Source organism: Neodiprion lecontei, chromosome 6, assembly GCF_021901455.1.
Source record: "Neodiprion lecontei isolate iyNeoLeco1 chromosome 6, iyNeoLeco1.1, whole genome shotgun sequence".
NCBI lineage: Eukaryota > Metazoa > Arthropoda > Insecta > Hymenoptera > Diprionidae > Neodiprion > Neodiprion lecontei.
In genome coordinates, this window is record NC_060265.1 from 10170302 (window position 1) to 10186102 (window position 15801).

The following is a 15801-nucleotide window of genomic DNA, read 5'->3' on the forward strand; positions in this document are numbered from 1 at the left end:
AACTGTACGTATCTCGCTGCAAACTACCAATTATGAAGGTTTAATTATTCGAAAGCTGATTCACCTACAAACCATGTTCCTATAACCCTCCACTGCCTATAATGTGAGGTATATTTCGATCGTAGATGTCCTGGTGCGACGAGGCAGGGAAAGTCAACTTGATTACGTGAAAAAAAATCACACCTACAGATTCAATGGTGTTCTACTCGGTATTGTTAACAATTGTAGAAAACAATTATTGACACAAAACAAATTGAGCCAGGAGTCAGTAGTATTTGCACGTGGCTCTCAACCAGCGTCAAATAAATCGTCAAATAGACTAATACATACGGTATCGCAAAATTGAACCTTTCCAAAAGGCCGTTCATTTTGTACAAGTTTTGCAATTTGGCAGTGTATAAGTTTTTTGTTCGTATGCAGTACGGCAGCTTATACGAACAGGCGGTAAACGCTTAGCCATTAAAAAATCCCTGGCTCATATTCGAGATTACGTTGTGGCTCATTCGACTCGAGGAAAGAAAACAACGCACACGGAGTGTTGGGGTTCTTCTGTTATCGATTATGCTCATCCCCTCGACGCCCGGTCGTGGTGACGGTTGTTCGAGGTAGCGAAGGGGAGGAACCCCTTAGCGTCGCGACGTCGAGTGTCCCGTCAGTGTGGACGTTCGTGTGCTTGATGATGGCAGACGCCTGTAGCACACGGTTGGAGTTATACGGGTTCGGTAATGAATTTGGGTGCTGAAGTGGAGAGTAAAAAATGAAGAAATAAGAGGAGAAAACATTCGGACGCGAATGAAGTACTTTTCGTCGATCTGCCATCGGCAGTGGAAGCTTTTGTAGACGCCGGACCGTTTAGAGGGGAAAAAATTGAGCTTACACCGTTCGATGAATAAACGCTCTGTCGGGGTCTGAGAAACTTGGCAGGGATTTAGGTCCGAGGTTGTTGGCTCGTAACGGGAGGAAGCAGCGGAGCTTGCACTCCTCCATCTCTCGAGTAACACAGAAGCTCGAAGACGAAGCCAATTTCTCGGTATATACCTCACAGCTATACATTCGCCGGAGTCGACGGAAAATATCCTCATTTTAGCCACCAACAACGATGCAGCAATTCAACCTTGACGAGTGGTGTTCAAGTCGAGTTTAGCAACCCCAATTTTTTTTCACAATTTAGCTTACCCGCGAACCGCGTTGTATTATATACAATGTACCTACCCTTTTCCGTAGTTATTACCTGACCAGAGTTATCGCTCTCATGCTATTCTTCACTCTGTTTCAATGTGAAACCGGAAGTGTCCATCGTCCAACCGGAGACGAAGATAAATTGATTCTCTGCCAGGAGTGTCAGCAGCGGATCTCGTGACTCTCTGACAACTGGTCACTCGTTAAAGCCCCCAGACGCGGTGGAAGCGGTACCGACAGATTTCTGTGCAGTAACAACCCAACTGCTGCGCGATGCTTGTATCAAAGCTACAAATTGTTGATGTGTATTGACAAAAGACGGGGACCTCCGCCAATGGGGAATTATTTGGGCCATTTGGCTGGCTTACGCGAATTGAGAGATCTGGGAAAAGGGTAACAAAGGGAAGAAAAAACTTGACGGAATCGGCTGTCACGGCTACCCTCTTTCGTGAGAAAAGGGTCTTCCTTTTTCACCCAGGCAATCCGCGCTCGGGTCACTACTCCATATGTCTTCCCTCTTCTCGGTATGACTCTAGCCGGTATACTATAGCCAAAGTGCGAGAGTAGCGATAATAGGAAGTGTTCCTTCCTCCTTGTCCAAGGACAAACTGGTTTCCTCTCTACTTTATGTCGTGATCATGTCGTACCTTTCTGCAGCAATCGCTGATTCCCGGTTAGACGCGTCCGAGGCTCTTATCGTTGCTAACCTCTAACGCCTGTAGTGAACCTGTGGAATAAAGTGAAATAAAATTGTTGCATGTATCGCGAGATGAAATTGTGAATACCTGCACCACCAGCAGCAGCAGCGGCAGCAGCAGTAGCAACAACTTCTCCGCCGTGCGGTTGGTCCTTTTCAGAGCCCGTAGGGCTCAGGATATCGATTGCCGTTGAAAAATATTCCTCTATTTTCCACGATGCACTCGGGGAGGTTACCGACCTCGTTTCACCGAATATCATATTCTCAAATCCCGGTTAAACTCAATTCCATCGATGATGGACGAAAATGAATCGCGGATAAGAAACTCAACCAATCGTCCACCTTTGCGAATGTGCAACCGTAATTTATTATATGGAATAATTATTAGTTAATACCGCGTTGGCATACATGTATATCAACGAGTCAGTAATTTGTACGCAGTCAAATGATCGAACGTTACAATTTTGGCATGTGCGACCGACCAAGCCTGCAGTGACGAAATCATTCGTACCTTGGATTCTTGATGATTTCTATAAACTTGTTTCCAAGTTTCGGAATTCTTTCATAGACCGCACCAAAGCCACACCTTACGCGTACGAATGCGAATAAAATGAATTAAGGGAGTATGGCTCAGATTTGAAGGCTGATTTGACTGTGAAAGGCCACGCCTGCGAAGTACATATTAAGTACAGCATTTGAATCAGAACATCTATTCACTTTGATCCTTTCATTCTCCGCCTCTTTCTCTCGTCCTCCAGGACCAGGGGGGGATGCTTGGTCGTGGCGCGTTGGGAACGCAGAAAGGATTGTCGTCGTACGCGGCGGGTGGGAAGCCGGGATGGGATAGGATACACTCCGGGGTCGATGTACGCCCGCCTCTTCTCCACGGTGCTTTGCTCTCCTCTGCTCTCCTCTGTTCTACGTTAGGCATTATAAACTCGGCTCGACGACCTAACTTCACCCAACCCCGGCGAACCGAGCCCAACCCAGTGCGATCTGCTCTTTCTTCTTCCTTCATCTTCATCTTCATCTTCATCTTCGTCTATTCGTTCTTACTTTCTTTTTCTTTTTCTCTACACTTACGATATCACGCGTCGGTGATCGTCCCTTTTCCCTGAGAGAAAAGAGATTTACACACCCGTATCCTGCTGCACTGCTCCGATTCACGGCGCCGCACTTTGCACCGCGCGTTTATTTTATTATCCAACTATTTCCATGTACGTGCAGCAACGACTTGCGGAGTGTCACGAGGTATGGCGGGGGAATTTTCAACGATATGGCAAACACGCTTGTCCTCGTTTATATTACAATTAGGGTTGCATCAATTTATCGCTTTGTACCTACGTCCTTACTACGTAATTTAGGCAGGCCGTGACGTGATTCCTATCTATGGCGGTGTTTTCACGTAAGAGTTACACTACATGTCACCCGGTGAGTTTTGTGTCAAGCCGGTTGCTGAAAGTTGGAAAAAACGAAGACAGCTGTCGTCAGTTCTTGTGATCATTTTCGTATCTCTTTCGCTATTATCTTCAATTATAGTCCTTATTATGCAATCTCGTTTTGCACAGTGTACACGTGGCAGTAGATACTAATAAGGTGGAATGATTTGAGTGGTATCTTGACGATGGATGGAATACTCGACGATTAGATGAGACGGCACGCGCTGAAAGGTCTCATCCTTTCAAGTATCGTTTGACAAGGAAGAAACGAGAAAACAGAATACAGACGGGTTTCAGTTTATGAAAGGAATCATTAATACCTGATATCATTATCCGCTCTATATCGTTAGTTTTTACGATGTCACGAGCAAACACACAGCTTAAGTTCGTATTTCTCATCAGGCGTCATTCGAGACGTTATTTCTTACGATTAATGCCGATGGTCGTTCATAAATAGCGTGTGATTACTAAAAATGTGTGAGTTGTTAGTGAAAAATTGTTGTAATAATGCGTTTCTTTTGTTTATTCCAGAGATGTGGTGGTCGATGACCTAAGCCTTTCCGATAGCGAAGATGAAGGAAACAAGGTGCGTTATGAACGAATAGAATTGCTCTAATTAATAAGATTATCTCTGTGATCTTTTGAAAATTACTTTTACATATCAGTCGTTCAGTAGTTTCATGCACAGATTTTTTCATTTCAATTCATTCAATGTTTAGGCGACATTAAGTCCGCTGTGTGAACTAATGAATCGTAGAAAATTTATCACCCGTACAAGTCTAATCGAAATTGTTCTCATTGATGTTTTCACTTATTCACAGGGCTCTTCGCGGACGACAAGAGATAACAGAAGTCCGAACACGAATCTTCCAGTCGAGTGAGTATTCCTCCGTCCCATAGAGAAAACAAATATCCCGAACTATATTTAGCTTGGTTCCTATCTGCGTTATATTGCGAAGTTATACACTGCGCGTAAATTAAATTCGGTTCGTCATGTATCGGTTGAAGAAGTATGGAGCAGACGTGTGTTCAAAACCGCGCACGCAAACGAGTAAACATGCATATACAATACACACAGTCATACGAGTTTCCTCTCATTTCAATATATTCAGCTTCAAGTCGATTTTGTGATCCGACGAATTTCGCAAATTCAAATCAAAGTGCAATTTCTTCTTGCGTGTAGAGATTTTTTTTTACCGTCGTTCCCCGACTGACGTTACACAACAATTTGCACGATCGAGACATGTAGTCTCACAGATTTGCGAATTAACAGCTCGATTTTTTTATTCTCTCGTTATAAGGTAATTCGACGCTATAAGTATCCTTTTCGTTACACCCTCTGGTGAAATTTATTAATTTTCTGCACTTTTATGATCTTTGCACATTATACAACGTTCGTGAATTTTATTTCGACACCTACATAAAGTATGCGCGTATCCGGAGAGTAAGCGGAGATCGCGTCTAATCGGTGAAACACGGATCGGTGGCAACCCTATTTGCAAAGCACATCTGTCGCGAAACGACTGTGGGCGGGAGGCGTTCGACGCAACGACGCAATAATTGCTGGCGTCGCGACGCCCCTCAACCCTTTCTGTGTAATCAGATATATTTGCATTGGATGCAATTACTATGGACGATTTTTACAAGCCGTGAATTTTATCCGGATTGCGAGTTATTCAATTTTTTTTTTTTTTTTTATAAAATATCCTTACAATACCGCGGAGCGTTGAAATTATTACACATAATTACACACGGGGTAGCTCGATCGAGACAATTTCCTAAGCGAGTATCACGGTATCGACTACTTTAATAGCGTGGAATAATTAAACGGATTGATTATGTACAGTTCAATTCACCGTGGAAATATATATATGCCTGTGTATTACATCAATTGGCGGTGAAACTGCAGGAGTCAGGTGGCCATGTAGGATATACCTGGGCATAATTGTCATGTCCGTATACCGGCTCGGTATTCTGAATATTTTATAGACTTAAACGTCAGGCAATTTTCAGACCCGTCAGCCTACTCGAATGGCACGATACACGTTCAATATGATCGGGACAAATGTGCGCGCGTCATTCGTAATTGCCAGCCAACGAAAACACGCGTTATACGCATTGTGCCTTATTTGATTCCGCTCAGCAGCCAATAGCGATGAAAACAAAGTTGCAAATCCATTTTACCCCTGTCCTTTACGTTGTTCGATACGTTCAATAAATTCAATAAGTTCACCCCACAACCATGTTTTTCTGCAAGCCTTATTAACGCTCGATATTATGATAAATTTCAGTCTGCTACCAGCAATGACACCAGCACCCTTAGCGCCAATGTCGCCGCTAGATAAGTCGCCGACAGGATCATTACCACCATCAAGATCGGCGAGTCCTGCACCCAACCAGGTGTCACCGTCGCATCAAATTGTGCCTCTACGACCATTGTCTCAGTCACCGTTGAATCCTCCTAGAAAAGATTTACCTAGCCCCATAACGCAGAGGCCTCCTAGTCCACTGGATCAAGCACCTCAGAGCTCTCCGAGCGCAAGTTCAAGCTCAGGTTCTGACACTAGCATCACTGACACTAGCGATGAATCCGAGGATGAGAGAGATCGACCCCCAGAGAAAGGTCCTTCTACTCCACTGTCGGTATCACCGATACCCAATGTGGAGGAACCGGTACCTACCGTCGAAGAGGCAAAACCTCCTAGATGGAATCTGGAATCCTTTATCAATAGGAATGCTGTACATTCTAGTGATCAGACTCAGGAAGCAAAGCGTCTACAGGTATGTTCGAAGAAATTTTGCGCTTCCGCAGTACATATACCGCTCTCAATAAACTCCAAAATGCAAGGAATTTTATTCATAATCCAGAATATAGCATGCAGCATTGACACTTGTTTCAAATAATGGTTCACTTATCGTAACGAAATTATTTTCCCTGGGCAAGATCCTTGATAAATTTTGTTTTGTTGATATTTGAAGCTTCTCTATTTACACGTTAGATTTTGACGATTTTTCAGGGTGATGCGAGAAGAAATGGTTCTCCGAATGAGCCTACTGGTACCAAGAGGCCGGGTCATGACTCTGGAAGCGAATGGCAACTAAACGAAGCGTTGGACAAACATCACACACAGTTGTTGAGTTCTTTGAGCGACAGCGATCTTCACTCTGATAACGAAAAGAAGCCTGTTACTCAAGAGTCGGTTCGATCACTGCAACGTGAAAAATCAAAGCCACTGAAGAGAGGTCGGCCTCGAAAGACTGTAAAAAGTCCCAAGGGTTCGCGTCAACCGTCCGATAACGATAGCGGGAACAAGAAGGGACGTGGAAGGCCCCGTCTGACGAGTTCTAAGAAAAAACCAGTCTCAAAACCCACAGTATCAACAAGTGATGACGCCAGTAATGCTGGATCGCAAGGAGGTTCCAGCGACTTTGACAGCGATCATCCCAGTCTGCCGAGACAACCAGCCTCTCCCATTTCGTTAGTCAATAAACCCAGACGAAGAACGAGCGGGTCATCTAGTGAAGATGAAAGAGCACCAACTAAAGGAACTGACTCGGATGATAGCTCGTGGCGTAGATCTTCCCTTAAAAAGCGACCCAGCGATCGCGAAGATCCAATGAAGAGAAATAGACTTTCCGATTCGCCAAAGAAATCCGACAAGAAGAGGACAGTTAATAAAATGAATTCAAGTAGGAGATCTCGGCTGTCAAATACCATTGGATGTGAAAATGATTCCGACAGCGAAGTCGAGGTTCAGAAACCCAAAGTCGCCAGAGTACCGCCACGACCCAGACCACCACCAACCAGATCAAGCTCACCGAATAATTCCGACAGCGACATCAGTTCGGCGCCGAAATTGCAAGAGGAGCGAGGAAATGTTCAGGATAAAAAGAAGAGCGATACTTTGAGAAAGTTGTTCTCATCTTCAGGCAAGGGGGGTGGAAAAGGTGGTGGCAAGGGTGGAAAAGGAGGCAAGGGTGGCGGAAAGTGTGGAATTTATGTCGAGGAATACTCGGTACCAACGCCAACTGGAGGAGAAAGTCCGTATAAAAGGCCATCGTCCCAAATGTCGTTACCACCGTTGAATTATGTTCATGGTCATCCAAGCCTGATGTGTCGACTCGCATTAACCCGACTTTCACACATACCACAGAATTCTCGAGGGCAGGAACTGAGACAGCGCACCGAACTTCCCGACACGAGGCCGGCTTCGAGATTAGCCAGTCGTCTACCTCCTTCTCGTCCACCGACTCCTGAAGAAGGAGAGATAATTGACATGCCCCGCTCTGATACAAGGACACGTAACAGTGATGCTCCTATGAAATCGGAAGGTGTTGCTAAACAAAATCGTGTTAAAATCGAACAGGTATTAGTAGACAGTAAAAACAACAGTGCATCGAACAGTAATGGTATCAGTGGTGGTTGTGTTAATAATAGTAGTGCAAGTGGGAGTGGTAGTAGTATGCCTAAACGAAAACGTAACACTAGTTGCAGTTCAGTGTCTAGTTTGAGTACTGTTTGTTCTATAGACTCTAAAGCAAAAACTTCCGAGCCGAAGGAAAAGAAAAAGCGGAAACGAAAGCACACAGAGAGTCAGTGCATAACGCCAAGACCATCTTCCAGTCAGGTAAGGGGCCGTCCATTAATCACGTGAGGCTTGAAAGGGGGGGGAGGGGGGGGGGGGGGTTGACAAAAATCACGTGGGGGTAGTCTTAAACCTCACCACGTATCACCAAGGGGGAGGGGGGATTGAAAAATGCTTAAAAAAAGATCACGTAATTAATGGACGGCCCCTAATGTGTTCTTATATCATCTTTTCACCCTTACCATATTGCCTTGATGAATTGTATTGATATGAACAAGATGAATAAATCGAAGAATACAGTTCTCCGTTGATCCAAGGAAAACTTATCTAACTGCTTTCAAGATATTCATAATCAATCAAATATTACAAGCTGTTTCTCGGGGTGATTTTGAAGCAGCTGAATACGTTACATATTACACAGCTTAATTCTTGAAGGAAAAGGGAGTAGAGAAATCCCAAATTTGCCGAATCTGTTACATTATTTTTTTGCTAATATCGTGGTTTAAACGTAAAATCAATTTATGATTATTTAGCATGAAATAAATTCATGTGTATAATTTATTATAATAATATCAAAAAGTAGAAACAAACCTTACCACTTCATTTCCTGCTGTGACTTGCACAGAAATCTTTTAATATTATTAAATCATGGGTAACTTATGTACAGCAGTGTGATGTGCAGCCAACCAATCATGAGCGGGAAGAAAAATCAAATGGCAATCTTCTGCCTCCACCACCGCCACCTCAACGTGTCTACTACTCCTACTTCCACCCTCAACATGATATCTTGGAGGATCAGGATAGGTAAAACACTACAGGTCTAACACTCATATTTTTTTCTCCCTTGGATTTTATTTATGGTAAAAATCCACATATCCTTCTAAAATTTTCGTCAATTCACACATTATAAGCAAAATAAATTCAGTTGAAACTATTACACTATGTACTGAGTAGTATGCTCTTTTCCCAAGTCAATTCAGTTTCTAAATATACAGTTACGAATAGACATTGCGACTCTTGCATGTGATAATGTGCATCATGTGTTGAAATGTGCTAATAATTTTTTTTAATAGGGACCAGAACCAGTACCTGACAGAAGCAAAGCGCCTAAAGCACAGTGCCGACGAAGAGTGCGAGCTGACTGCGCAATGCATGCAATACTTGGAAGCTGTATTATACTTTTTACTTACGGGTCATGCAATGGAATCAGACCCTGTGACTGAGCGTGCCGCATTTACCATGTATAGAGACACACTTAGTCTAATTAAGTGAGTACAACTATATTGAAGTTGACCAACTATATCCAGTCGTCTGAAAGTTGAAATAGTGCTAAAATTTTGTTGCTTTTATGTGTCGGGTAATATATTCTCAGTATTATAAATCTTCCAACAATATAATAGACAATTTTATGCAAAATTTGTAATTCTTTTTCTATAATCGATATGTCGCAATGTAACAAAGTAAATAGGAGCTTGTGATGAGAGTAGTGTGGACTTGGTTTCAACTAGTTCTGCTTATTTGATTTAGGTACATTTCTTCCAAGTTTAAGAGCCAACAGAACAAATCTCCCGAGAGCAGTATACATAACAAACTGGCTGTTTTGAGGTGAGCGAAAGTCAATATATCCTTAATCCAAAACATAACAAAACAGCTTAAGCATTGGGTACTAATGGAAAATGATATAATTACAGCCTGTGGTGCCAGTCTCTTTTGTACTACAAATTATTCAAGATGCGTAAGCACGAGGTAAAGGACTGTGACAAACTACTAACGGATTATTATCAGAAGGTGAGTCACTTAATTTTTTGAATTTACATCACAGGATAAATAAAAATACATAAATCGTTTCTCGAATCACTTTCAATATAACTAATTGTTAATGTATTCTTATTCAAGCCCACACAACCTACATTAGTACAACCGGAAGGTCAAGGTACACCTTCCCCTCTGTCGCCAACTCCATCTCCTGCTGGTTCGGTTGGTTCGGTTGGTAGCCAAAGCTCAGGTTACAGCAGCGGAGAGTTGGCCAACAGGGGCGCGGTATCTGGACAAGTGCAAGGAGCTCCTTACGTAAGCGTACCTCTAAGTGTTCACAGTGCGATGCAAAAGCAGAATCAACACTTCAGTTTTCTGATGAACTGCCACGACCTATGGGATCAAGCTAATTCTTTGGTCACAGACAAGCATAGAGGTAATTAAAATGACTTCAAGTAGTCTCAGTAATAAAAACTACTGATTTCAGAAATTGCTATGCTGACTTAAAGTAACTGATGCATGGAATTCTAATTCAATGACATTTTTCATCGTGTGTTATAGATTTTTTCATCGAGTTGGATGAACAGAGTGGTCCTTTGACTTTGAAAAGTTCTCTTCGTGACTTGGTCCGTTATGTACAAGCTGGAATAAAGAAACTTCGTGCTCTCTGACCCCAGTGGCACAGCCCCCGACCACCCACTCCTAATTACGTGACTTCTCTTCCACACAACATGGCTACATATCCTACTATGCTCACATAGTGAGCTCTGGAAACTGCCAAGCACAAGAGGAGTCACCTATCGATTTTGGCAAAGTACAAAACTGTAACTGTGTAAGTCAGGTAAGGTATCGAAAAGTACGGTTGGTACGCCGAAAAGCAGTTTGCAAAGGCATCTTTGTGAAAAAAGATAATGTGGACGTTGCGTGAAGAGAAAAGGAAATAGTTTGTATCATGTAACTTTGTACATACAAATTAGTATTTTGTAAATTTGAAAGTTAATGAAATATGATTTAGTATTTCTAAAAATTGTTATATATGTACGAAAATGTATATACATACCCATTTTTACAAATTTTTACCGTTTGACTATCTATAGTGGAAAATCGGTATCCAGTTGGAAAACTATTGACATATCGAATCGATTAGATTTTCAAAAGAATTCTTGTTCGTTCGTTTTTTAACTTTAATTGCAACAACTTTTCCATAGAAGTAACTCGACGTCCACGTTATCGAATGAAAAGAATGGTTGGATACGATATCATTTTCGTGTGTTATAAAGGTTGCGCTGTATCGAGATCAAGGAATGTATTTTTTTTTTTGCATATTTGGACACCTTTGTAAAATCTAGAGAGAAAAATGTATCGTACTTTTGCCATTAAACGCATAGTTATACTTAGCCAGTGGGAATTTCGTATATTGCGATAATAGAAATGGGTTGTCAGGGATAACTTGACGATATGAGTATTTATTCCATAAGGTACAAGAATATATTGAGATTGCAGGCATAATCACGCAAGAATTTTGGTAAGATAAAATAAAAGAAGTTAATACTTATGCGTAAGAGATTTAATCACTAGAAACGCACGTGACAAAAAAAGTTGCGTTTTTAAATAAAAGTAACAGAAAAAAGATATATCGTGAATTAGCTATATTGCAATTTTAAGCATTTCGAAGACAGGAAACTAAAACCGAGGATCACACAATCACATCGTTCGCATAGGGTATCATCTTACTTAGCAAATATAGTCAATTCTTATACAACTCTCCGAACGATATAACTTAAGATCCTGCACACAATGTAGGGGAACGAGATATTGTTTATAAAAATTCATAACAATATTACCAATGCCTTGGAGCAATAGCAATGTACTGTACCATATTGTAAAGTATGTTACTTACTATAGTAAAAGGACTGAGTGCCACACGATGGAATATTAGAAAGAAAGGAAAAAAAATTAAGCAAACAAAAAAGAAACACTAAGAAATTACCAATCGTGAATAATAAACAATAATAATAATTTATCTCTATTTTCCGAGGTGTTCCGCTTTTGTAAAATGTGCATAGATACAATAAATTGGCCACGGAAGTTTCATGCGTTTCAAGAGATAAAATTAACGCAGGCTTACCTGAGCATATTTAAAGCAACAATACACAACAATGATATAGTTTATTATATATACACACGTAAAATAATAATATTGTAATATTATTGATGACGATGACAAAGGAGAAGTGAAAAGGAAAAATAATTCTATTAATAAATGAAAAAAATAACACAATTTGTAGATAAGTGAGGTTGTAGATTAGTATTAATACGCAACAACACATATTAACTTACATTATCTAGAATGTATGGGGAGTAGTGGTTCTAGAAAAAAAAACTATATATAAATAAATAAAAAATACATACATAAAAACATAGTTTAGGTATACACGCGTTCATACATAATTACATACACACATACATACACCAACAAAAAGTACGTAATATGTAAGCAGCATCGGGAAGAAGGATTATGAATAAGTAAAGCAAGTTGCTCATGTGTATATTTTTGTAAATAGATATTGTGAGTGCCGCCGCCTTGAGGGCAGCCTGATTTTGTCTGGCTAGCCCGCCCCATTTTGCTACCACACCTTACCGAAATGTTCCAGGTTATTTCTGGTAGACTGTCCACTAATTGTGAGTTTTCAAGAAGAATTTGAAAACGAGATTAAATGAATATTAACAAAACACACTGCAGAGATAATTCTTGTTCGTTTTTTTTATCTTCCAATTTACTGTATTTCTTTGATTTACTAGAACGACGACAACCTTAAGTAAAAAAAAGAAAAAAAAAAAAAAACGTTTAAAGAAAAGTGGAAAAAGTCACGATAGTGATCGTTAAAAAATATTGTTTGATTGAAGGGACGTTTTGTAATAATTTGATCATAAAATTGTTTTGACGAAAGGAAAATTTAGAAATTCATATTCATTTCAAGAAATTTGAAGAACTTATCAGAGAAAAAGACAAATCATTACAAGCTTCATCATGAGGCTTGAAATTAAGTGGAATTCTTACCAGAAGTGAACTCTATCCTTTGTAAACTCAATCATCATTACTTGCGACACAGCTTCTATACTTACAAAGAATAAATAAATGAAAATTATAGTTGCTGATTAAATGAAAATCTTGTACAACGTATTTTTATTTTAGCGGAGCGGTGGGTAGCTGAATAAATTTTCAAAAGCAAATGAATAAGAGTAAAAAATTTTTTAATCAATCAGCGCGTTAATTATAACTATTCACAGAAACAGAGTTGGAGGGCAAAAAAGGCCCTAGTAACTAGTGCGGTCCAATGGTTCATGGGATACAATTTTATATGAACAAATAACACGGAGCAAGCTTGCTATATTAAAAAAAAAAAATGAAAAAAAAATGAAAAAAGTATTAAAAATTCAATATTTTGGAGACACATATTTATAAGAGATACGTATATCAGGCCCAGGCCCACCAGCTCGCAATAATGTTCAAGTTGTGAAGCGTTATTCCATTGAAATAATCAATGTAATAGATACAAGTATTCTTCTAGGTTGTGTAACGTTGTGAGATCTTACCTCGTCGTAATATTACTCCATCATTAAATAACATTTATAGATATCAGTCACTTATAAAAAAAACGCGTTATAACCTATGTGGATTATCTGTTACATTGTGTCTATTGAGGAATAAGAAAAAAAAAAAAACAGAAAAACCACTGCTCGCGCTGTTTTGTAGTAAAGCAGATACTCTTTTCGAAAAATCCTCGTTCCTACCGGCCTTAAAAAAAAGAGAAAAATTAGAAGGCGCTGCTGAATAAACCCGACAGCAAGCACCAACATTATTAGATCGATCAACGTTTCTTATTATGAATTATTAATTTAATCACTGTAAAATTATACTAAAGCAAATAATATTATTTTATGAGATATTTAAGAGGAAATGAAAATACCTGTACAAAGTACCCCAGTAGCTGCCGTTTGGTATTTGGCAAAATAATCTTGTCAAACTCTCTAAAACAAGCAGCTTGGTTACTGCTGTTCGATTTATTATTTTCTTTATTATTATTGTAACTGTAATATATTTATATGCATATTATTATTATTATTATTATTATTATTATTATTATTATTGTCGTTATTTTGTCATGATACTACTATAATGATAGAATATCATTATTTCTACTTTGAGTAATGTTTACTGGAGCTAAACTATTCTGTCCTCGCAATGTGCCAAATTTTTTTTTTTTGGCAATACTGTAACTAATACCACTTTTTAATTTTACCGCGATTATTATTATTATTATTATTATTATTATTATTATTATTATTAACGTTACTATTACTACTATTTTATGTTTTTTTGTTTTGTTATTGTCATTAATTTTTATTGCTAGTAGCATAGCGGAATTTTAGTTTTAAAGTGAGTTATCAATCTACGGTGAGCACACAGTGTATGAAGTATGATTCTTATGTATATCGGCATGTTCTGAAATGGCACCAGGGAAGTAAAGAGACTCTTAGATAAAAAAAAGTAAACTGAAACGAAAAAACGACGGACAGGAAAGTTTAGTAGTTCTGGTTCTAGTAGAACTACAAATGCGAGTCAAGCACAATGCTTGATCACTTGATATATGTACAGGCTGTTGATTCACCGTTCTACGTTCTGATAGTAATGTGGACTGCATTCTCATGACGCGGTTGAAAAATTTCTGTTACTTTATTTTTATTTAAAAAAAAAATCGATTATCATCGTAAAGATTTATATTGATTTTGCATGTTTCGTGAATAGATACTGTTTTTCAGAAGTTGTTAACACATTATTTAAATGATGCATTCACAAATATACAACCAGGTTATGATTTTCTAACTGGGCGTATCAACTTATAACAGTCTAATTATTTTTGTCTTCAGTTGATTTATCATAAATGATTGTGAATTATGGTTCACATGTTTTTCTCTATTCAGTACAAACACGATCATCAAAGATTGCTTTGTTTTTGCTATTTAATGCCATCTCTTTCTATTTTCATTGTCATTTTTGCCAGTCAAATCACAATAATGGTATGCATAAAATCTATTTGTGTTTTTTTAAATGGAAGCTGTTTAAAATTGCTAGTGAATTTCGTAATTCACGACACAAAGTATACTCAGGATATTTAGTTATTTGTTGATTTATTTTCCATTACTCGTTTTCACCTCAGACAATATTTGTTTCAGCCTAATTTTGACGATCCGCATTGATTCCTCAAACTAGTAAAAAAATTCCTAACTATATTTGTCACGTTTAACAAAATATACGGCTGTATTTTTTACTGCAATGCCAATTACGAACGTAGAACGAAGATTTTTCGATTGTAACAACATTTCTGGCAATAGAAATAGTATCATTGTTTCGTATTATTTTTTTATATTTCAAACTTTTCTATCCCTTCACGTGGGATGTATAGTCCACATTACGTCCAACAATGCGCGTGTGGTGTTATCATTTTGTACGGTACTTTTGCAAGTACGTAATTTTGATTTATATTCACGTTGTTTAAATAATATTACTCATGAATGTGCATGGCATACCAGTATGCAGGCGTAGAATGAGTGACGAGAGGGCAACCGCACCAAGGAGAGACCAAACTCGCTTTTAACGAATGTATAACTACTCGCCCTTATTTATTATTTTATTATTATTGTTTTATTTCATTTTATCATTATTACTATTACTATTATTATTACCACCATTATCATTATTATTAATTATTATATTTATTGGTGTGGAGGCTGACACGGCCGAGCCACCGCTCTGATAAATTAAATTGTTGACACTAATCTATTGTTACTTAACTAATATTGTTCCAGTTGAAACAAATGAATAATTAAATAAATGAACAAATAAGTGATGAACGTTCTAGGTAAAATTACTTACATGCCTTCGTCGATTTTAGCAATGGTCGAATAGCTGTTAGTATTACAAATCTCATTAATAATTCAATGCAGGTTATTGAACATTATACGTGACTTTCAACATCATCGTATATCCTGGATGTATTGCAATCTTGTATTTATGGGTAGATTTCATACCTGGTAAGTTCTGGGCGAAGGAAAGAGTGTTCAAAATACGAAATATTATGGC

General features: G+C 38.8%; 1 protein-coding gene across 9 annotated transcripts in view; it reads left to right on the top strand.

Moving 5' to 3' along the window:
• The window catches only part of LOC107221296 (AF4/FMR2 family member lilli), a 206422-nt gene extending 190850 nt beyond the window's left edge, over positions 1 to 15572 (top strand). For 8 of the 9 annotated variants that reach the window (XM_046744517.1, XM_046744521.1, XM_046744519.1 and 5 more), the window contains 10 exons: positions 3847 to 3901; positions 4137 to 4192; positions 5607 to 6096; positions 6333 to 7943; positions 8569 to 8705; positions 8975 to 9169; positions 9429 to 9506; positions 9593 to 9689; positions 9798 to 10092; positions 10218 to 15572. In XM_046744517.1, coding sequence (XP_046600473.1) covers positions 3847 to 3901; positions 4137 to 4192; positions 5607 to 6096; positions 6333 to 7943; positions 8569 to 8705; positions 8975 to 9169; positions 9429 to 9506; positions 9593 to 9689; positions 9798 to 10092; positions 10218 to 10327 — 3124 coding nt within the window. In that variant the 3' untranslated portion in view covers positions 10328 to 15572. The remainder of the gene's footprint in view (positions 1 to 3846; positions 3902 to 4136; positions 4193 to 5606; positions 6097 to 6332; positions 7944 to 8568; positions 8706 to 8974; positions 9170 to 9428; positions 9507 to 9592; positions 9690 to 9797; positions 10093 to 10217) is intronic. The other variant, XM_046744518.1, reaches the window with a different exon arrangement.
• Positions 15573 to 15801: the final 229 nt, after the last annotated feature.